A 22,600-nucleotide genomic window follows, 5' to 3' on the forward strand; every position below is an offset into this window, starting at 1 on the left:
GCTCACACACTTCACCTTGAGGATGGAGTTGTCCTGACGGGTGTTTTTGGTGTCGTAGCCTTCCAGCAGGCATCTGCGCGTCGTATTCCCCGAGCCGGCGAACTCGGCCAGATTCAGGTCTGCGAAGCCAAGCTGTCGCGGGAGGCGAGGAGGAGAACGACAAGAGATGATGAGCGTCGCTTCCCCCCCCGGACGGGATTTTATGACAAACGGAATTTGTTTCGCGAGGAAAGCCACTTTTTTAACCGCGCATTCGTACGAAGATGAGAAGATCTGTCCGACGATGTGAAGGCAATTACCGAACGCGAGGTCGTGATGTAACCAGATGACCTGCGGGGGGCTGTGAACGCCATCTGGACGCTCGCAACCTCGCGCGCTTTAATCTAGGCGACAGCAAGACGGCGCGATGAGCGAAATTACCTTTGCGTAAGCCTTCCCGCCCTTCAGCTCCTGCGACGAAAAATACATGATTCAAAACCGTACGTTATAATTCATGAAACCGGCGTCGGGTCGAGTCACGGATGTGACCGGCGTACCTTTCGGACGGACACCCGGCACACACAGGGGTCCAGAACCCCCGTCCCGGCGTTGGCGCTCATCTTGCAGGGGAACGAGAACCTCCTCCTCCATCGGACGCAGTTGGCCAGCACCGGCTCCCTGAGGGCCAGAGAAACACCGCTGGGGATTCCAGGGCCAGAAACGGCGACGGCGTGCTTTTCCCGATCGCGTCCCGGATGGAATCGGAACCCGAACCCAACCGCGATTCCGCTGGGAGCTCAGTAGATCCTAAAATAAAAGTGGCTAGGCTAATTTAAATTCCCGTAATACTCTGACACATGCTTTGAACAATGTGGCTCATTTATGGATTTTTTTTTGGGGGGCTAACCAGTTTCCGCGCCGCCAAAACGTTGAGCCTCGTCACATCACACCGATGAAATGAGCGTGAAATTCTGAGGCCGTTCGATTCCAACACCGAAGAAGACTTTAGCGCGCAGGAGGAAGACCAAGATAGACATCGGGTGGAGTGGATGGACTTTTCCTTGTCTTATTTACTATTAATCTTTTTCAGCGGCCGTGTTACAGCCGCTGTTCGGATAAAAAGCGTTTCCAGTACGCAGTTGTGGATGTTACTGGCATTTATTTAGAATTGAGATGAGAACAACTTTATTAATCCCGAAGGAAATTGTTGTGCCAGAGTTTCAAATAAAAACATAACAGTAATAGATAATAGTGGAAAGGAGGAAGAATAAGAAATATAATGAAATATAAATTGTCTTAGCAATTGAATGTATAAAAAAAAAAAACATTTCCGTGTAAATATCTTATGTTCCAATGCGGCTTACAGACAAGTGCGACCTATATTTGTGAACATAGATTTCTTGATTTTAAGCCGGTGCGGCTTATATTCAGGCGCGCCTTATAGTCAGGAAATTACGGTGATCAACAAGACAGCCGTGGAGTCCATATTTCAAAACTATTTTCCCCCCCAACAAGCATCAACCCTCGCCTCACTCCATGCAGGAGCCCTTTGAATACATTTACGTCCTAGAACGCGACAACGCGGCGGCTAACGGGCTCGGCCGAGAGCGCCGGAGACGGCCCTTCGTCGGGGGGCTTCGGACTGACGGATTACCGATCCCTCCGCCTCCCCGCCCCGGCTCTAAGCCGCTTCCTCGCGGTGTTTATCCTGGGATTGCTCTCCGGGATTCTGAGCTCATTAAATCGCCGTCTCGGTTCCCGCCGGTTTGATTTCATCCGCGCACGAAATCGTCGGGGCCGCCTGCGTGGGAAGAGTCAAGAGTTCCACCGGCCCAGATGGCCTGGCGCTCGCCGGCCTCCTCTCCCCTCCCACTCGCTTGCAGACGGACTGCGACCGCCAGCGATTCAATTCGGAGATGCAAAGAGACGCCACATGCTGTCGGCGTGATTCGCAAAGACGTGAGATAGGAGGGGGGGGGGCAAAAGTGAAACTGAACACCGGACGGATGACGAAGACACAGCAGTGTCAGGATGACTCTGCTGAAAGGAAGCGGTGATGAAATTATTTTTAATTTTAACTGTGAGGTTACATTCTGGTAACGGAAAAAAAGATAAAATCGTATATTTAGGCGGCACGGCGAGAAAGTCGCGCGGGGTTAACCTGGGTACGATCCTGCGCCGTGATTTCTTTCTTAATATTTGAACCCCTTCGTGATAATAATGTCGAGCAAAAAAAGAAAGTGGTAAAATATGGAGTCACGCGTTCATAACGGAACGTCTGCGTCCAAACTGCATGATTTGCAATGCCAAGATGAGCAGTTCTAGTCGAGCAACGGCAATCCTCTATCCTTTTCAAGGATGCTGGACATAAAAACGGAAAAAAGGAACAGACTTTGTTGCGAAAATGACAAGAAAGTGGGTCTTTGCAGAGGTGAAACTGCACATTTCTGGACTGCTCTCTCAAAGGCAACACCAGAAGTCACACCGATTGGCAGTAAGTATTTTTGTTGTTGAGTGAAATTCGTGTTTTGCTGGTTTTGTTCTTCTAGCACAGTGACGCCGATGCGCGGTTTATTTTGTGCACCGGTAAAAAATATACCTGAATCTTGATTTTTTTAATCTTTTTTCCCCAATAAAGAGGGGTTCGGTGAATGCGCACATGAAACCGGTGGGGTTCGGTACCTCCAGCGAGGTCAAGAACCACAAACACATGCAGGACGTCCAGACGTGTGAATGGTTGGCTGTCTCGAAAACACACTGCGATAATACCCTCCTCTTGTTGCAGCAAAACGCTCATTATGTTGTTTTGCAAAACAAGACTTTCACCGTCCACGGGAACCCGTTTCCAGAGTGGACGGACACCGGGGGAGCGGAGACTCCGCATCTTTTCTCAATCCTTTTAGTCGGCGTGTGAAATCTGGCTCGGAGCAACATGGCGGCCGGAGGGGTGCAGCTGAAATAAAGACTTTGCCGGTCCAATAAATCAAGTCGCGGCAGAAAACAAAAAAATCCACGCTTTCTAATGTCACGGATACAAATTTTCACCTAAATATACACAAGATGTGAGTTGATTTATTTGTTGGAGTGAGTGAGTGCTAGCGTTAGCATACATATAAATGTAAACACGCCGGATTTAGCTTTGCTGCTACATAGCATGTGCAAAAACAAACACAAGTGCTGAGTATTTTCACTGCTGCCGAAAGTGCTGTTATTCCGCTCGCTCTCGGCCGTCAATGTGTCGACGCGCTTTCTTTTTCCGATTTCCATACAACTCGGGGATTAGTCACCGGACCGGACGCTGACGGGAAACGGACTTTTTCCTAAATCAGAATTACACACTTTAACAGTGCACGGCTTCTTTCCTGTTTCCTTTGAGCGCGACTTGATAGTTTCCAGATTCTATTTTGATCATTAATAAACTCTGCACGTGCGCAACAACATCCAGCATAAGTAGGAACGCCCCGTGTTTGTTTTGAAGTCTTTTAGTCCTCCGCCCTGATTTATTCCCACCCAAAAACAACAACCGTCACTCTGTGTTGGAATTTCTCGCACGGAGTCAAACTCCAAACTAAGTGCCTGGACGGCGCCTTTCACGCGCATTCCAGAAGAAAAACAACAGTTCGTCCGGCGATCTGAAGCGCGGCCGCAGCCTTCGGGGAGGCCGGCTCGCGCGTCGCCGTACAGGATCTTCCAGCTACGAGGGAAAACCGCAAACGGCGAATGGAATCTCAAGCCTCGCGCTTTCAGTTGCCGCGCTACACGTTGCCTTGGTAACAACATATTTCAGATGAAGGTCGACCGGTAGCCAGTTAGGAACTTGTTTTGCGTCCGTGATCGGGCGCTTGTGAGGGATTCGACGGATGGCTTTGGCCGGTTTCAAACGGTGCATGATTTTTTTTCTGGGACTTTTAAGACAAGCTTAAGCCATTTAAACAAAAAAAAAAAAAAAACAACAACAATCATTTCAGACAACAAGCCTTTAAGCTAATTTTCAAAGCAAACTGGTTTGGTCTGGTCATCGTCTGTGTGGCGTGGCATCATGACAAGTCTTCAGATTTCTTAAATAAATTCTATAATTTCCACGGGGTGTCGGATTTTTCAAAAAACAACAAATAGGCAAATATCAGCAGTTTCAGAGCGCCGGTTACAAGACGTACCCATCAGTTGAATGTATTGATTCAAAGATAGTATTCACTCATTCATAATCTTTACCACTTCACCTGCCGAGAGGCGGGGGTCAAACCGGGTCCTTTGGAGGGGCCACATCTAGAGACGTCCAACCATTCACACATCTGGACCATCTAGATCAGGGGTGTCAAACTCATTTCGCACGTCAGCATAATGGTTGGAACGGTAACAGTATAAATGTAAACAAATGTAGTGTAAAATAAATGTAACAACTCCTCACTGTTGAATTACTCTTAATTTCTGACTCATTCAAATCCAAAGTGTTGAAGATGCATTTGCAGGGACGTCACAAAAATGATGTTTACCTAATGCTATGCTACAAAGCTAGCATTCACCGCCGCGGTGTTTTTGGATGCGGCTTTTGTGAACACATTCTGCTGCCGTCCGAGTTTGGCTTTTAATTCTCAGACAATTTGTTGTTTTTCCGGAAGGCTAACTTTAGCATACTTAGCTCCGTGTTTGGTGTCAAAATGCTGCCGTAGATTTTGCTCTTTGACAACCGACGCCGCCTCGTAACACAAAAGACAAACCGCCTCTTCTCCTCAAAGTATAAACATGTATTGTCCTTCCCATCTTTCTTACACAGCCTTCCATCTGCAGCAACTTTTCGCTTCCTGGACATTTAAGGATCATTTGTATTTCTCAATTCCACACTGATCTCATGGCCGTCACTGTGCGGGTCACGTGATTGACATGAATTGCAGGAAACGTAGTTTATGGTCAATGCACGCATGTAACTTCTATATGATGAGACAATCAGACCTTTTAAGATGTTTCTGCGGGCCACTTTTGGCCCGCGGGCCTTGAGTTTGACACATTTGCTCTGGGTTCTCCAGTGAACCCCTGAAGGTGTTTGGAACCTGGAGAACCTGGAGGAACCCCACGAGAAACATGGAGAAAACACACACCTTCTAGCTGTGAGTTGGAATATTAATGTGACATATCCATTTAGATATATACTAAATAACAGCACTTTAGGCAGCAGTGAAAATACTCAGCACTTGTGTTTGTTTTTGCACATGTTATGTAGCATTTAAGCTAAATCTGGCATGTTTACACTTATATGTATGCTAACGCTAGCACTCACTCACGGACTTTACATATCCCGAAATATCCAACAAATAAATCAACTCACATCTTGCGTGTGTTTATCTGAGTTTTCGTTTACGTGACATTAGAAAGCGTGGATTTTGATCGTCGGAGAAGATGGAAAACTTGAGGAATTCCACGACAAGAGGAGCAAGATAACGGATCAATGGAGGACTTTAGCCGTTTATCACCGCATAGTACCCCGATCGATCCTAATCGATACTCGTTAGCTGACCTTACTGGGCCACTTTAGACCTACTTTGTCGGAAAACGTGTTAAAGCCACGACCGGAGCCAGAAGTTGACTCCTCGGTGGACATCGGGGAGAAGATGGGGGGACCGTTTAGCTAGCAGCTAGCAGCTAGCAGGTGAACCCCGCTTTTTCGTGGGGGGGGGGGGGGGGAACGTTGAAGCTCCGGTTGGTGCCTTCATGGTCCGAATCCGGGCTCGGAAACGGGAACCTCCACGGATGTTCACCTGGAAAGCCTCCGGGGGGGGGAGAAAGCGTAGCGGGACAGAGTCCTGTTTTTACCGGGGACACTCGAACGCCTCACCTCGATGACTCCTCGGAGAAGCCGCCGTCCAGAAGCCTGACTTTACAGAACAGGACGACGTTGACGAACGGAACCGACGAGAGCTCGTCCAGCTCGAAATCCACCTTGAATTTGAATTTCTTCTTTTTCATCATCATTAAATCCATGCAGTTCTCGGCGGTCTCCGGAGGAGGGGAGGGGGATCGCGGGTACTAGAGACCCATTGTGGGCTGGAGAACCGACGCACACCCGCCGCTTGTGTTTTGTGAAGCCGCTGCCCGCGCTCTGACGGAAAGACGTGGGCGGGCTACTTCCGGTGGCGGGTTTTCAAAATAAAACCAACATCAGCGTGAAATAAAACCCGAGTACGGGATCCAATATCTTTTCGCTTGTATTCTGCACTCAAGCAACTAAAACCAAGTGTATTTTCGACTTGATTTTACATGCGCTTTTCAGCGGATACATGATTATAGAAAATAAAAATCGGTTTTAACTAAGAGCGTGGCTTTCCCACGTTCTCTATCCACGCAGAGAATCGGTTTAGCATCGGCGCTCATCTTTGCGTGTTAATTCGTGGTTTTCTTTCCCACTTGTACCGAAAGGGCTACCGTGCTTTTATTATGAAAGGCTCATACGCTCACCGGAAACACTCGTTGTCATACCCGCGCGCTTGACGACAATGCAGACAACACCGAATTAGGGTCATCTGCTGCCATCTAGTGGCCGATTGTTGTAACTGCAGCGACGATTTTCTAAATTTAAGAGTGTGTATGAGTGTGTGTGTGTGTGTCTCGTTCAACTGGCAGACTTCCCGACAGTATGACTCACAAAGCCGACAAGGGTTTGCCTTCATATCACAAGCGTCCATTATGGAGGTACTTTCTGGGATACACGCAAGCACGACTAGTACACCAAATAAAGTACATGAATAAAAAAATAACCAAAAGTTTTCTAGATGGATATTAGGGAGAAAAAAAAAAAAACACGTTGCATCGGCCATGTTGAAAAATATGTGCAAATATCGGCGATCTCCGAAGGGTGTGTCCGCGCAGGGAGGAGGTCTCTGCAGGCGAACCCACCTCATCTTCTCCGAAGCGCTTCCTCAACCAGAAGAGCTCCAAGTCCGGGATCAGACGCAGGCCCGAAGTCTTCTCAGCGTGTTTTTTTTTTTTCCAAATCCTACGTGCAGAGCCTTCCGGACTTCCCATCCGCCGTTTTTGAGAAGAAAGAAAACATGTACCAAGTTGCAAGGAAGTTGTTTTTCACGGACTGCCGTTGCGCGTCCGACGCGTCCGCGTCTTACGAGGAGCTGTTCGCCCGGCTGGACGTCAACAAGGACGGGAAGGTGGATGTTTCCGAGCTGAAGGCGGGCCTGGCTGCCATGGGCGTCCGAGCCGGGAAGGGAGCCGCTCAGGTAATCAGATTACTTCTGTATTCTCACTCTTTCAAAAGCCACGTTGATTGTTTGCGAGAAAACGCCTAAAAAAAAAAAAAAAAAATGGATTCAAGCCGATCAGGAAGTCCCTGGAAAGTTGCAAATCTCCCCAAAAATCAGTGTTGACTGAAGATTCATTCAGTAAACTAGCTAGTAACTTTTACCCCTACACTGTGATTGTTTCAAAATAATAAATAAATCTTCTCATCTCTGACGATGCATTTGATGTATTTTTGGATCCGTTTACTGGAGTAAAACGCTCTTCGGCCTTCATTCATTCAAATCACATCCATCGATTTGGTGAATTTCTTTGCGGCGTCCGTAAATATCTTCACACGCTTCCACGGTTCCTGTTCCAGGAGTAAACATAGTATTGGAGATGCGGAGGTGGTCTTTGGGAGCGAGGAATCTGGAGAAGAAGTCGGTGTGAGATGGTTCGGGTGGAAGGATGCTGAGGTTGGAGGAAGCGTGACCCCCTGAAGAAGGCAACCCAAAAGAAGCTACTGTTAGCGTTTAGCTACAGAGTAACGTAGTTAGCAAGCTTGGTGAGTTTAATGGTAGTATGGAAGCTCCAAAGGGAGCGATGCTGGAGGTCCCCTCCATCTCTTGAGATGATCGGTCGGTCCCAGCGGCGTCTTCCGTCCGACACTCGAACCCTCAGAGACGCCCCTGAAAAGCGCCACTGTTTGCTTCGCCCCGACGGTCTGGAGACGGCGGCGTTTATCTTCACCCTTCACCTGGAGGCTTTTAACTCCTTCGCTCTGTCGGGAGTTTGTTAGTCGCAGGAATGTTGTGGTCGACCAGCAGGGCGGGACTTTCTGGAGGAGATAAACCACCGAGCTGAAAACCGCGTGATCGGAAACCTGCGCCGGGGTTTGGATAAAAGTCTTGTTTTTAGCAGGATAGCGTAGCGTAGCGGCGGTTAGCGCTTCTGCTTCTCTGCAAGAAGGTCCCTTTCATACAAAACATCTCTCTTCCCGTGATGAACCCTGGGTGATGAACCCTCCTGAAGACAGAAGAAGAGATAATGGATGGTTTTTAAGTTATAAACTTTTATTTCCAAAAGCAGATCCACTTGTACTCTTACCCGCATTTTTATTCAAATGCTAAAAGTGTCAGGTGAAGATCATCAGCCAGAAAGAAAGGAAAGGTGGAGGTGAGATGATCTACAAACATTGACCGAATGTCCAAAAGACAGGAGGAAGAGAAAGGATGTGAAGTTAGTTGGTGTGAGAAAGGAGGATCGAAGGAGAAAAGCCCGAAAAAAAAAAGAAGTCCGTCCATAATTCTGAACGTTTCGAGTTGAGTTTTTCAGGTTGGACTGACGAAACGCGCCTGGAGACTTTGTGATATCTGCTGATAAGCTTTCTACGGTAATCGATGTAGGATCGCGTTGAGAAGAGCTTTTATCGCGTCCTGCAACCCAGAAGGAACGCACGCCTATCAGGACATCTGGAGAACGTCGAGCGGTCGTGGAACGCGACGCTAAACGACATTCTCTCGCGTCTCCAGAAAATCATTTCCTCCGGAGACCAGAACCGAGACGAGGGGTTGGACTTCGGCGAGTTCACCAGGTACCTGAAGGAGCACGAGAAGAAGCTGCAGCTGACCTTCAAGAGCCTGGACAAGAACGCCGACGGTAAACGCGGCGGATCCCGCCAGATCGGAGTTTCTTTTCAATTTCATCTCATCGGTATTTTCTTTTCCCAAAGGTCGGATTGACTTTAAGGAAATCCAGCAGTCCCTCGCAGATCTCGGGGTCGACGTCAACAAGGAGGAGGCGGAGAAGATCCTTCACAGGTATCTGCGTCCTGGACGACCAGATCATAATACTACATTTGGTTGGTCGGTGGAGTGGAGATCTCAAGAGAGCAGGTTTGGGGAAAGTCGGGAAGGAGAAGTTGAGTCGCGGATGAAGATCCGAGACAGCGGAAGGTGGACCGTCGCTACTTCGCGGTTCGGTTTTTCGCGCCTTCGCTACCTAGCGGATTCGATTTTTTGTAGTATCTGAGTGTTTGGCGTGATGAAATAGCCTTATGCTAGCCCACTACGAAAAAAAAAGAAGAAAAATATCGTAAAATTACACCGAAATTCATTTTTATAAAAGATCTCCTTTGCTAAATAACGCTCCAACCATCGTACGCTGGAATAACATCGACTAACTCGACCCGTACTTGCACGCTATTGGCCGATTGCGCTTGTCGTTCCGTTCCGATCTCCTCACGGGCGTAAACGTGAATACCGTCACTTTGCGCTATCTAGTTTGTGAAAATGCGAGACCCAACGCTCTGAGATGCCTCCTAAACGCCCGGCATCGACCCCAAGAGTCGGGTAAAGACCCCGAGATGCCTTTACTGTACGGTAACTCCCCCCGAAAAGTGAGGGTCCACTGTATCGGCGAGGAACTTGGAGGTTTACCTCGGATACCGCGTAGCTTAAGGCGACATATTCTCGAGATAGAGATGGCTTGAGATTGCTTTTCTCCTTCTCACCTCCTTCCTTTCCTGAATTTCCCCGAAACATCTCGCTGATTTTTAGGTTCTTTCTCGCTCGGCTAGTTTTAAAGCTTCAAGGGAATTCGCGGCAAATGGTGAATGAGTCCCAAGTTGGTCAAGAAACAAGAAGAAGCTAGCGAAGGAGTGCGGTAAAATCGTCTTCCACTTTAAGAAGAACATCTTTGCGGTAACGCTAGAGGACATTGGAGGGGTTTCATCTGAGTGGGTCGGTGCGAGGAGCTGATAGCGACTCAGGGCGTTGTTTGGCTGATCGGACACGATAAGAACGTTTATGTGGAGGCTACCGCGGTTTGAAGACGTTCCTTCAACTTGCAGGGTTCCTCCCAAACATCCATCCGACGGCGCGCATATAAGAGGGGCGGAGAGCTCGCGCGTGATAAGGAGAAATATTGGACGATCAATTTGTAAACATCAATTAGCTTCTGTGGATGTGTGGGCCGGTTCTTCTCTGGCTTCCTACCACAAATTAGAAAAAGATGACGGGGGGAGAACGCTGAAAGACGTAAGCGTACACTAGTGTGGAAAGGCAATAATGTGCATTAACGTAGCGGGAGGTTCAGCTCGGCCGTATTTGCATAACCAAAACATCCCGGAGATGCGAAGAGCTGAATCCTGCGGGACGTGACAGAAAAAACAAAACCGAATTAAAGCAAATAGCCTGTCGGCTTTGTCCAACGCCGCGCGTCCATGCGGCGACAGGCACCCAACAGCGCACCGCCTTGTCATGAGCGACTCCAGCGGGTTAAAGCTTTAACTTTAAGACGACAGGTCCCGTCAAGAACTGAAAAAGGGAGCTTTTGAAAGGAGGTTCGATTGGACAACAAGAACCGGTACGAATGGGGTGCAGGAGCTTTAGCCCTTTGAGAACAACAAGGGGCGCATCCTGTAAACAAGCATACCTGTGCGCGACCAATCACAAACGAGCTCAGACATACCCGATTGCGTCTTCTTTATCCCGTCTTTCCATCCGCAGCATCGATGTTGACGGCACCATGACGGTGGACTGGAACGAATGGAGGGACCATTTCCTGTTCAACACGGTCACCAGCCTGCAGGAGATCATCCGATATTGGAAACACTCCACGGTAAGACGGCGCCGCGGAGCTCTTTTCTAGATATCGTGTAGATTTTGGCTAAGTGGCGCTTCTTGAAGTACAGCTTTGAATTGGTTCTACAAGAAAGACGACGCGGTTGCTCTTCTGCGAACCCCAAATCCATCCAGATGTCCTCGGAAAGGTCTATATCTGGGAGGTGGATACGAGTATGTCCTGCTGACGCACAGCCAACGAGTCATCCCTCCATGAGCTAGCGCAGAGCGCGCTGACTAACAGCGACTTAAGTACCCTTATGATGTGCAAAGAAGTACATGTCCAAGGGGAATGTTATGAAACCTCATTGTGCTGAGTTTGCGTTCGAGTTGCCCCAAGTAACGCCCCCGCGCCTTAGCTGACTCGTGCTCAGCCCTCCACGCCCAATTAAAGCTCATAATGATGAGATGTTCGGTCCACCAGGTAGTAAAGAGAGTATTTAAAGCTCTCAAAGGGAACTCCTGACCCCTCTGTAAGGACATACTCGCAGAAATTCACATCACGCACTCCCAGAAAGATGCCAGTAACAACCTCTTTCTAAATCCCTGGCTCGCGGAGCGAGTTTTGAGGAAGTTCTGGTCTGGTGTGGCGCTCCTGCCTCACCGCAAGAAGGTTTCCGATGCCAGAAGTTGCCAAAAGACTTGTCCACGTACTAGTTTAATCCGACACACTCCACCGTCGCATGTCTGAAAGTCAGCCTGCCAGTCAATGGCTAATCTCTGACATTGTTCCCAGACACAACCTCGGCTGCTAAATAAGCCCCTGAAAGCTAAACGCGGGAGAGATAAGCTAATTTCAGTCTGACCTACGTTGGGTGGGATTACGTTTGAACCAAGAGAGAGAGAGAGAGCGACAGAGGAGGTGAGTTTTGAAAGGACGACCGAGCAGATCTCGGTACCGTCGATGCAAGCGGACGCTCTTCTGGGCTTCCACTGGATTTTGATCTGAAACCGACCCGCTCGACTGGTTTGGATCGGAAGCTCCGCTAAAGGATGGCCATGGCTCTGCTGCAGCCTCAACAGCAGCGGCAGCAGCTCCAGCAGGGGAACTGGTTCTTCCTTGATTTGGATGATGACGATGCTGTGATTTATGAGCTAGAGGTGGACATGGTAGGTTCCTGCTCAGAACGCGAGCCCAATTTAACACCGGCGCAAAATGCAGCCTTGTATGCTCGGACTCGGAGATGGTAACAAACGCCAGTGAGCCAATTTGGACTTGGGTGATGTTCGGGAAGGGATCTATGTTGTCCGCGGAAAAGTGACCCGGTGTCGTTCTGGGAGATACCCGAAAGCCCGTATTTGCCCCGTACGCTGCTATTTGCGATTAGCTGAATATTTAAACGTAGCCATGGCTGCATGTTTATCACATTACGTGGAAGGGTGACAGCGATACAATTGGATTTAAGCTCCACGCGAGGGTGCCGCCGGTCTCACGGGGTGGAGTTTACTGAAGTTACGCAACTTTTTGGAACAGAATGAGGTGTTCTTCTTGTCCTTGTGGATTAAGGTTTCAAGTGATCCCCCCCCCAGGATGTCAGAATGTCAAAAATGATACTTTTCGCAGCTGCAGTACTGCGAAATTCTTGTCGAAGTCTTCTTGTCGTGGCAACTGGACTCGAATTTCCTCACTTGGAGAGACATTTCACCCCTCATCCGAGAGGCTTCTTCCGTTTTGAGTCGACGGGTGGTCATCCCAACTCATGTTGTCCACTCCACATGTCTGTGGAGGTTCTCGGTCACCTAGGTCATGGCGAAATCTTCTTGAACTGAAGAAGCCTCTCGGATTAGGGGTGAAACGCCTTCAGGTGCAGAAATTCAAGTCCTGTCGCTATCTAACTCCTCTTCTTTGACCCCTGAACCTGCAGTGTCCTTAGTGTCCTTAGGCCACCTTTTCCACTATGCGATCTGCCTGTGAGATGACACGTTGACCCTTTGTGCCAAGGTTCTGGACATCGGCGACAGCATCACCATCCCGGACGAGTTCACGGAGGAGGAGAAAACTACGGGCCTGTGGTGGAAGCAGCTGTCGGCCGGAGCCATGGCAGGCGCCGTGTCCCGAACAGGAACCGCCCCGCTGGACAGAATGAAGGTCTTCATGCAGGTGTGTTAAACTTGTACTCTTCAAGTAACTTGTAGTCTACAAAATACATTTCCTTTTAGGGAGAATTTGACATTGCAGGGGGTTTTCTGAACAGGTGCATGCTTCCAAGAGCAACCAAATCAGCCTGGTTGGTGGGTTCAAACAAATGCTAAAGGAAGGAGGCGTGGCATCTCTTTGGAGAGGCAACGGTATCAACGTTCTGAAGATCGCTCCGGAAACGGCCATCAAGTTCATGGCCTACGAGCAGGTAACTCCTTGGCGTTCACACAGTGTCAATGCCGCCACAGAATGATCCGTAGCCGTCCATGAGTTCTTGTGCAACTTCGCTGTTTCTCCAGTATAAGAAGCTGCTAGCCAGCGACTCCTCGAAGGTGAAGACGCACGAGCGGTTCATGGCCGGATCGCTAGCTGGAGCCACGGCGCAGACGGCCATCTACCCCATGGAGGTGAGCGGAGCTACCGCAGCACGGAAACATGGATCGTTGTGTTGGTCGGACATTCCACCGCGTTGGGTTTACCTTCCCGATACACCGCTTGCACTTGATTTCTTGTCGGGGATGTCGCCAAGAAGCAACCTGAGGGTAGATTGTACTGCTGGCAGAAGCTACAAGCACAAGATGTGACCGAGTACCGTTCAAAGCTGTGCGACACAAGTGGATTGAGATCATTACTTGTAAAAGTCAGGGAAGTGACCAAGAGAAGATACAACCCCTCTGACGATTGCTGTGATTGCAGGTGATGAAAACCCGTTTGACCCTGAGGAAGACAGGACAGTATTCGGGAATGTTGGACTGTGCCATGAAAATCCTGAAGAAGGAGGGAGTGAAGGCATTTTACAAAGGCTACATCCCCAATATTCTGGGCATCATTCCTTACGCTGGGATAGACCTCGCTGTGTATGAGGTACGTCGAGAAGAATCCGGTCACCCAATCAGGGGGATCGTGGCACCTTCACGTACTAACAGAGTCTCTCCTCCAGAGCTTGAAGAACATGTGGTTGTCCCGTTACGCAAAAGACACAGCAAACCCCGGTGTTCTGGTGCTGCTGGGCTGCGGCACTGTTTCCAGCACCTGTGGCCAGCTGGCCAGCTACCCCCTGGCCCTGATCCGCACCAGGATGCAGGCACAAGGTACCCTACTTAGTCCACTCTAAAATCCAGACATGATGGATCACTGCTTGCACAAGAGTTGCTATAACAAGTTAAATGCTAAATGGTTTCCACTATTTCATCGCCTTGACATTCACCTATTCACGCGCAATGATGGCGACAGAGCTGCCATGCAAGGCACTAACAAGGCCTTTCGGGGCCACTGGAGGAACTACCAACTTTCTGATTGGAAGTCAAGTGAACCAAAACTGCCTCTTTGTAGTCGGAAATACCATCCGATGCCATTGGATGACCATAAAAGAAAAAAATCCAAAAAATCCATCCCATTCATCAGTGTCCTGCCACTTATCTAGAGGTGGTCCAGACTGCTCTCCTTCTGGCCACTTGGCCCAGCTCTTAGGTTTCTAGGCCAGTACAGAGACACAATCCTTCCAGCATGTTCTGGGCCTTTCCCTGAGTCTCCTCCTTTTGATGGGACATGTCTGAAACACCTCACCGAGGAGGTGTCCATGAAGCATCCTGACATCCGAGCCAACTCATCTGGTTCCTCTGGATTGCTGAGGAGTAGCAGGTCTACTCTGAGCCCCTTCGGGATGTCCGAGTTCCTTGAGGACACTCACTTTCGGTCGCCTGTATCCAGGCCGATTCTTTGGGCCACTACCCACAACTCGCGACCACAGGTGAAGCGGATCAACCGGTAAATCGAGAGGTTTGCCTTTCGACTCATCTCCTTCTTCACCACGACGGACCGATGCAGTCTCCTTCACTGCTGACTCCTAAACAAGATCCCGAGATACTTGAACTCTGGACCCTTCTTGGGTATTCTCTCATCCCGGACCAGAGAAGGCCCCAGCACCCACGGGTGCAGGTTCTCGCCATCGAGTCCCCATGTGACCCACATACCGACCAGGAGACCCGAAGCATACAAGTAATGATTGCGTGCAGGGGTTCCTTAAAGGATGTCCAGTGCAGGAGGATACAATTTTGCTAATCTCACATATATTTATATATGCATTGCTGCTTCCATTTAATTTATTTGGCCCATTTGTTTGCAATTTACAAAGTAAGAATGGGATTTGGGCAGCACTGGCCCTTGACCATACATTCTTTCCATGTATTCCTTGGCTGCATTAGTTGGCTGAACAGCCAAAGAGGCGGTATTGACTTCCTATTACCCCTCAGTAATAAGATTATGAGACTTTATCCTGTTTATGTGTTAATCAATACCCTTGTTACACTGTCAGTCATCTACATACCTAGTCTGCTCGGATTGGCTCTTCAATTCGCAGATATTCTTCAGTATCCTCAGGCTCACCTTGTTCTCTCTTCCCAGCTTCTGTCGAGGGCTCGGAGCAGCTGCCGATGAAACGCATGGTGAAAAAGATCCTGAAGAGCGAGGGCTTCTTCGGCCTTTACCGCGGCATCCTGCCCAATTTCATGAAAGTGCTGCCGGCTGTTAGCATCAGCTACGTCGTGTACGAGTACATGCGGTCCGGCCTGGGTATACAGAAATAAATCAAATTACCTTTACTCAGTACAGTAGAGGAAGGGGAATGCAAACATGGGCTGTATAAAAAAAAAAAAATGTATAAAATTGGAATGGCTAGCGTCATTTTCATCAAAAACCTTTGCAACTGTTAGTTTACAGAATTTCCACATTGGCTGGTGGACAGGAGAGGTTTGCCTAAAAGTTTTTACTCACCAAAAAATGATTATCGCCACTTTACTCGGTCACATTGGAGCTCCGCCGTCTGAGACTCTGCAACAGATTTGTGGCCAAAAATCTATAAAACCCCAAAATAAGAAGGTGAATCAGGATCCTCATACAAACGTCATGTATGTAGAGTTGAACGTGTTGACATTGGAGTTAGCCAAGCTAATGAGAGCGCTAGGCTAACGTTTTGCAACACATCACAAACACAAGATGCGACCCGAGTGATGGTACTCCTTGCCGTAGCTCGGAGCTAATCAGGGTTCGAGTAGCAACGCCGAGTCCCTGGATGAAACCATTTCAGGCAAAGACGTACCTTGTGCTTCTTAGCCGTCTTCCATGTTTCTTTTGTTTGTATTTTTTTTATACAGCCTTTGCATGCAAGGAAGGTGTTTACTGCCGAGTCCCTAAAGCATGGAGTACCTCCGCTGGTGGACGCACATTGAGTCTGCTGAGAGCTTTCGAGCGCTCGAGGAGTCTCTGGGCACTTCGGTTCATCAACCCAAGAGCCACGCAATAAGAATTTTGCAAAAAAAAAACTTGAGAGTCGTATTTCACTTCGGTTCCGTATGTGCTTTAACTGCTAAAAATGGTGATTTTTGCGCTTCCGTTCAAAGCTCCCCCCCTAATCGGTGACCAAACTGCCAACACGCTGCGGCGGTGCAACCGACAGCTAAGGACCGACAACCAGTTGCCGTTTGGTGGCCGAATCTCAGGAAAATGAAAGCGGGACTGTTATAGCAACAAAACCCCACTAGAGGTCCACCATCGCACCTTCCTCCCAAGTGAAATTATTATTACATATATTTTTTTTTACAAAGTATGCCGTCCTCGTAGCTGTGTTTACCAAAAAAGTTGAGAAGTTCGGATGCTCGGCAGCTCTGATCGGTCCAGGCTTTAAAACATTGGGGTCTGTTTGCCATGACACCAAAAAGCACCATGTTGTTGCCCCGATTGTTTCTTCTGTTGCAACCCCATCACCACAAGCACACCGGGAAGTGAAAAACGCTACGGTTAGTAGGTCTCAACTATTTCCAAATCGTGAGCGCTGTTGTTTGACGTAGACGTTTGAAGTGCAATGCTGTATTCATACGAGTTACTCACATTTTATGCCAGAGGAATGTCCTTTTTTGTTGTTCTTGTGAAGGCGGTCGGCTGGTAGCAATGTGCCTTTTACGTGATTTCCAGTGGACTTTACCCTCCGTTTTCCTTGCCTTTGTTTCCAGTATTTGGTAAAATGGTGACTGCCGGCGTTTGAAGTGGGAAAGAACATGTATGACTCTTATTTCTACAGTGAATGAATAAATGTATTTACTCAAATTTGCGAAACTCTTCATTTGACGATATGAGAACCAGAAAATTCAAGCTAGCGGCGTTGCATGCTGGGAAGGACATCCTGAAACCGTCTTTTGCTTTCACCGCTGACGTATGCTGTGCGACCGCCGATGTCCAAGTTAACACCTTTTAAGCAGAGATTACTCCACTTAATGGTTACATAAGAGCCCTTTTCGTCTGATGTCAACGCTCTCGATTTAACCTGGTTGACCCAAGAGACTGCGGCTGCCTTGCGCTGTGGTCAAAAGAAAGGAAGTCTAGATTTCAATATGGGGAAATCTTTTCTTTCGGCTTTTCCCTTTAGGGTTCGCAACAGCGAATCAACCTTTCTCCATCTCGCAGCAACTTATGGAGCAAAGGGCGCACGATGACTTGTATGCTCGGTCGGACAGTAAGGAGGGAGAGAATGATTTATAGCGGTTGGCAAAACAGATAAAGATGGAAAGGATGCACAGCAGCTCCGGGTGATTAAGGATAATGAGAGAAATGTATTGACAGATGCTAGAAGAGAGATGGGAAGATGGAAAGTCAAGTGAGGAAAGCATTGAAGAAGATGGAGTGGAAAGGGAGTTCCATACCTGTGGAGGCGTGGAAGTGTCAAGGAGAGGCAGTGGTAGAGTTTCCGGCTCGATCATTCAACAGGATCTTAGAGAGTGAGAAGATGCTTGAAGGACGGAGATGAAGTTTGATGGTGCCTATTTCTAAAAATAAGGGGGATGTGCAGAATTGCAGCAACTATAGAGGGATAAAGTTGATGAGCCATACAATGAAGTGATGGGAAAGAGTAGACTGAGAGCAGTATGGCTTCATGCCATTTGCTTTGAGAATGCTAATAGAGAAGTACAATGCACTTCTGTGGTCCACCAAAAACAAAAACACAAACACTGTATCGGTGTTAGAGATGTAGATTCATTTTATATATATTTTTTTTTCCCAGGACATTTGGTTCTGATTATTCAAAAACTCCTAGGTGGCACCTTTCAGCAACCCTCCCTGGGTTAGCAGCAAAGGTCCGGTTGGGAATTCGTTTGTCTTTTTGGAGACACATAAGCGAGTCAGAATGAAACTTGACATTATTCGTGTTTTCAATCGGAAAAAAACTTCTTTTCCGGGTACGCCGCTCTCACCGCGAGCGTGCCGAGGAGAGAGAAAAACGCCACGACGGTGAGGACGGCGCGGAGGGCTTTGAACCAGCTGGGGTAGGTGGGCAGCAGAGACAGGTCGTAATGCAGCGAGATCCCGAGCCCGATGATGACGACGGCGGCCGCGGAAACGATGTTTTCGGCCATCAGCATGGCCGACCACGCCAGCAGGGACGGCACCACGCTGTTCGCCAGGTTAATCCAGTCGGGCTTGGCCGGGCTGTTGTCGGGAAGCGCGAATCCCCAGCGGACTCCGCCCAGAAAAGAAACGATGGAGGCGCCGTAAGCTAGCTGGGCGTAGGCTAACTCCGGGATGTAGCTTTCGGTCACGGCCATGTAAAGAGCAGGGGAGATAAAGGGGATCAGCCCCGCAAAGCCCAGGTAGAGAGCTGGAACGGGGCTCTTCCACAGGTCCTTCATGTCATAGCGCAGAAGATCCAGCTCCTTGGGTGGAGGTTCAGGCTTCTGACGCTTCTCCAGCTTCGCCGCGGACATATGGAAATGTTTTTTCGCTGACAACGCCGCTAAAGGCTCAGTCCCCAGGAAACCAGGAGGACTTCTTCCCCAGGTAGATCTTTCCAGCGCCGGCGTTGCAGATGAGGACCAGCACTGGCCCGCCAGCGATGTCCGACATCTTCGCCAGGGATTCGCCCACTGAAAAACCTAGTGTGTGTGTGTGTGTTGACATTTCAATTCAATACATTTGAAAAGGAATATGAAAAAAGTGAGTAAATAAACGGTCGGTTACCTTCTGGGAAGTCAAGCTGCTTCTTCTCAATACGACAGAGAACATCTGACGAAATAAACAAGTAGATAAAAGTTAATTTTTAATTTTTATGTCCTCTATTGTAAGTCGCTTTGGATAAAAGCGTCTGCCAAATGTAAAGTAGTGTAATGTAATTTAAATGGTCTCCACTCGATCACGTTCACACTGTTTTATTGCTGTTTTATCAACTGAGATTATTTTCCATTTTAAAACAACTTTCTCTGAAATACAAAACACGTCAATAAAACGTTAGAAAATAAAAACAAAAATAGTAATTGAAATGTTTTATTCGAGATGGGGAATTCAAACTATATTTACTAGAGAGGAAACCCAGCGACATGTGTTAGCTTGACAGTGGCAACACACACCAAACACACACACACCCCTAGCTAAATCTCTACAAACGTCTGGAATATTATCTATTAAATTTGCACGTTTTTTAAGCAGATTTTCCGGTAATTCACTTGTTTTAAGTCATTTATATTCACTGATCCAATATTTACACATAAATAGAGGTGACGGTGTTTTAAGTATTCCGGCAAAAGAAAGGCGTTTAAACGTTTCTGAAACAGAAAAAACAAACTCACCTCTGCGTTAGAGTGAAAACCGCATAATACTTTTAATATTTCTATTTTCTCAGAGGTCACCTGTGTCTGTGTGTGTGTGTGTGTGTGTGTGTGTGTGTGAGTGTGTTTAGCACTGTTGTGTTTCTACAACATGGCGGAAGGAAACGCGTGTCGGTACGCGGTTAAATCCTTCCGGGTTCACAGGCGGAACGAAAACTTTGGTTCCGCTTCCAGACCGACTCTTATTGTTTTATGTATCTTATGTTAATTACAGTAAATATTTATCTTATTTTATGATTATTATTATTCATTAACTTATATCTATATCCCCCCATTCACTTCTTAATCAGATAAATATTAACAAGTAAATAATTCTTTGTTGTTATATTTTCTTTTCTTTTTTTTGCACATTACATTACATTAATTTGATGATTGGGAATGAATTAAAAACGTAATTTACTTTTTTAGTATATATTAAGGAGTGGGGTATAAAAATATTGAGCCTCAAAGTGGTCATGCTATTTAGCTAGTTTTTGTAGTCCAACATGGAGTGACTAAAATATGAAGTTCATCCATAAGTTGCATAAAACGTTAAATTCATACATAAATTGACTAAAACCTTACATTCATCCATATATGATTAAATTCGTCCATAGATATTGATTAAAATATTATATTAATCCATCTATTGGCTAACATCCATCCATATTGTGACGACATTTTCAAATAATCCATTCATTGTCTACAACATCGTCTGCACAGCGACTAAAATATTGAATCCATTCATTTATATTGACTAAAATATTAAATCTCTCCATATATTGACTGGAATATTACTTCAACTATATGTTGACTAAAGCATCAAATTCATCAATTTATTTCCAAAATCAATATTCATCGACAGATATAGTACAGTGCAATAAACCCTTTTTTTTTTTCAAATTTTCACTTTTTTACTTCTTTAGTTTTTGCTTTTCTCTTTCTACATATTGATCTATTTATCCTTCGACATGTTATTTATATTTTTCCCATCTTATCATCAATAGCTTTTTAAGGTTATTTTTGTCTGTTTTTTGATTCCACTGCTATTTCTAAATTTCATTGGACTCAAAAGTCTTGAATCCTTGAATGGGAACTAAAACATTCAATCCATCCATATGTTGACTAAAACATTAAATTCATCAATATAATGATTTAAACACTGATACATTCTTATAGAAACAAAAATTGATCAGCGTATTGACTAAAACATTAAATGTATCCATACCCTGACTAAAATATCGAATTCATCCATATGTATTGACTAAAATATTAAATTTATCCACATATCGTATTTGAACTACAACATCAATTCATCCATATATATTGATTAAATGCAATATATTGCCTAATATATTATGACATTTCTGTTTTGACTGAAACAGTAATTCATCCTTTATTAATCCCTCAGGGAGACTCTTTGGAGATTAAATTAATAAAAATAAAATAAAAAAAAATATCTGAAGTGCGGCCTATCAAAGACCCGCGTCCAAATTCCACATATTGACCCAAAGCGCTTTGGAAAAATCTTTGGATCGATCGATCGATTTATTCATTTCCGTCCAAACCTCATTCGGATGCCAATAGATATTGAAACGGGTTATTTGTTGACGTATAACATTTGAAATAAGACGTGTGTGATCTGGATGCTCAGCAGGGGGCAGTGGCACCACATATTCCACATCCTAAATTCCACGTCGTATAATTTGATTTATTCGACCTCCCGGACGATATTCTTTGTGCTGACGCCGCTGTTGCTTTTAGAGTCGATCCGGAGACGCGCTTTAATGTACTTGCTTTTCACATGACTGTCTTTTATGCTTTTATATAAAGTTTCACTCGGGTCCTCCGCAGCAGCACTTTTACAATTTCCCGATGAATGCAATAAAACCGCCGGTGAGAGCGTCTTCTGCTTTTTAATGACCCCCGAACCGTGGGACTAATTATTTTGAGCATCAGCAGAGGAATGTCTCACTGTTTCAAATCTGCTTTTTAACTTTGCCGAGTTATTTTTCTCAGTTTTGATCGCTGTTGTTGCGTCGGATTATCTTTTCATATACAGCGGACCCTCGCTACTTCGCGGTTCTGCTTTTGCGCCCTTGCTACTTAGCAGATTTTTTTTTTGTAATCCGTTCTTTCGCGGTTTATTTTGCGGTATTTGAAATGTTTTCGTGAAGAAATAGCCATATTCTAGCCGAGAAAAAAAGAAAAATTCATTTTGTTAAATAAATAAAATTCGAGATTTAGTTGCTAAACAAAGATACCCAGCATCGGGAACTCTCGCTTCTACCATCGCACCCACGCGAGATCTCATACGGAATATCATTGGCTGAGCAGATCCGTACTCGCCATGCTATTGGCTGATTGTTCTGTTCCACATGCTGATTGGTTAATGGAGAGAAGCAGCTGATCTTCTTATAGGTTATGCCGAGCATACATGTCCTGCTCCGCTTCACTGCCGTTGGCGTAAGCGTGAATACTGTCCACTTTGTTGATAAGTTTTTTGGAGGTTGGTTAATATTTAGGGCAATATTTTTGTAAATTTCATGAAAACGATCACGTCTCTACTTTGTGGGAATTCCCTTTTCACCGGGGGAGTCTTGGAACGTATTGCTCGTGAAATGTGAGGGTCCGCTGTATTCATTGGAATTGCATTTTCAACATATATTTGATTTAATTTAATTCATATATTAGGGGGCGGTATATAAAAATATTGTGCCTCAAATTGGTCATGCTGTTTAGCTAGCTTTCATTTTCATTAGCTTTCATGGAGACCAACATGAACGGGGACTAAAATATGAAGTTCATCCATAAATTGACTAAAACATGAAATTTATTCATAGATGATTAAATCTGTCCATAGATATTGATTAAAATATGAAATTAATCCATCTATTGGCTAACATCCATCCATATTGTGATGACATTTTCAAATAATCCATTCATTGTCGACAACATTGTCTATACACTGACCAAAATATTGAATCCATTAATTTATATTGACT

At 46.3% G+C, this 22,600-nt stretch overlaps 3 protein-coding genes across 5 annotated transcripts in view; 1 reads left to right on the plus strand and 2 right to left on the minus strand.

Annotated features, from left to right (window-relative positions):
- Positions 1-6,999, minus strand: part of eeig2b (EEIG family member 2b) — an 18,434-nt gene extending 11,435 nt beyond the window's left edge. The window contains exons 1-4 of one of the 3 annotated variants that reach the window (XR_015109145.1): positions 5,810-6,085; positions 537-657; positions 421-450; positions 16-132 (exon numbers count right to left, since the gene is read on the minus strand). Coding sequence is in view for 2 of the 3 variants with exons in the window: in XM_086177982.1 (XP_086034108.1) it covers positions 16-132; positions 421-450; positions 537-657; positions 5,810-5,955 (414 nt within the window). In the remaining variant the exon portion in view is untranslated. Of the gene's footprint in view, positions 1-15; positions 133-420; positions 451-536; positions 658-5,809; positions 6,086-6,867 lie in introns of those variants that run through there. The other 2 variants (XM_086178101.1, XM_086177982.1) reach the window with 2 other exon arrangements.
- LOC147237023 (mitochondrial adenyl nucleotide antiporter SLC25A24-like) lies at positions 6,663-17,067 on the plus strand. The gene is made up of 10 exons (XM_086177741.1): positions 6,663-7,202; positions 8,736-8,862; positions 8,936-9,023; positions 10,713-10,824; positions 12,769-12,927; positions 13,022-13,174; positions 13,266-13,373; positions 13,663-13,830; positions 13,907-14,057; positions 15,370-17,067. Exons 1-10 carry the CDS (start codon positions 6,744-6,746, stop codon positions 15,549-15,551), a joined length of 1,707 nt encoding a protein of 568 aa, XP_086033867.1. The 5' UTR covers positions 6,663-6,743; the 3' UTR covers positions 15,552-17,067.
- A 910-nt stretch (positions 17,068-17,977) lies between these two features.
- Positions 17,978-19,717, minus strand: tmem69 (transmembrane protein 69). The gene is made up of 3 exons (XM_086178218.1): positions 19,578-19,717; positions 18,973-19,017; positions 17,978-18,887 (listed from the first exon to the last, which is right to left on the minus strand). The coding sequence occupies exons 2-3, from the start codon at positions 19,015-19,017 to the stop codon at positions 18,168-18,170; spliced, it is 765 nt and encodes a 254-aa protein (XP_086034344.1). The 5' UTR covers positions 19,578-19,717; the 3' UTR covers positions 17,978-18,167.
- Between the last annotated feature and the right edge of the window lie 2,883 nt (positions 19,718-22,600).

This window comes from Fistularia commersonii, chromosome 1, assembly GCF_037954325.1.
Source record: "Fistularia commersonii isolate RoL2024-O1a breed Wild chromosome 1, RoL_Fcom_v1.0, whole genome shotgun sequence".
NCBI classification, from domain to species: Eukaryota; Metazoa; Chordata; class Actinopteri; order Syngnathiformes; family Fistulariidae; genus Fistularia; species Fistularia commersonii.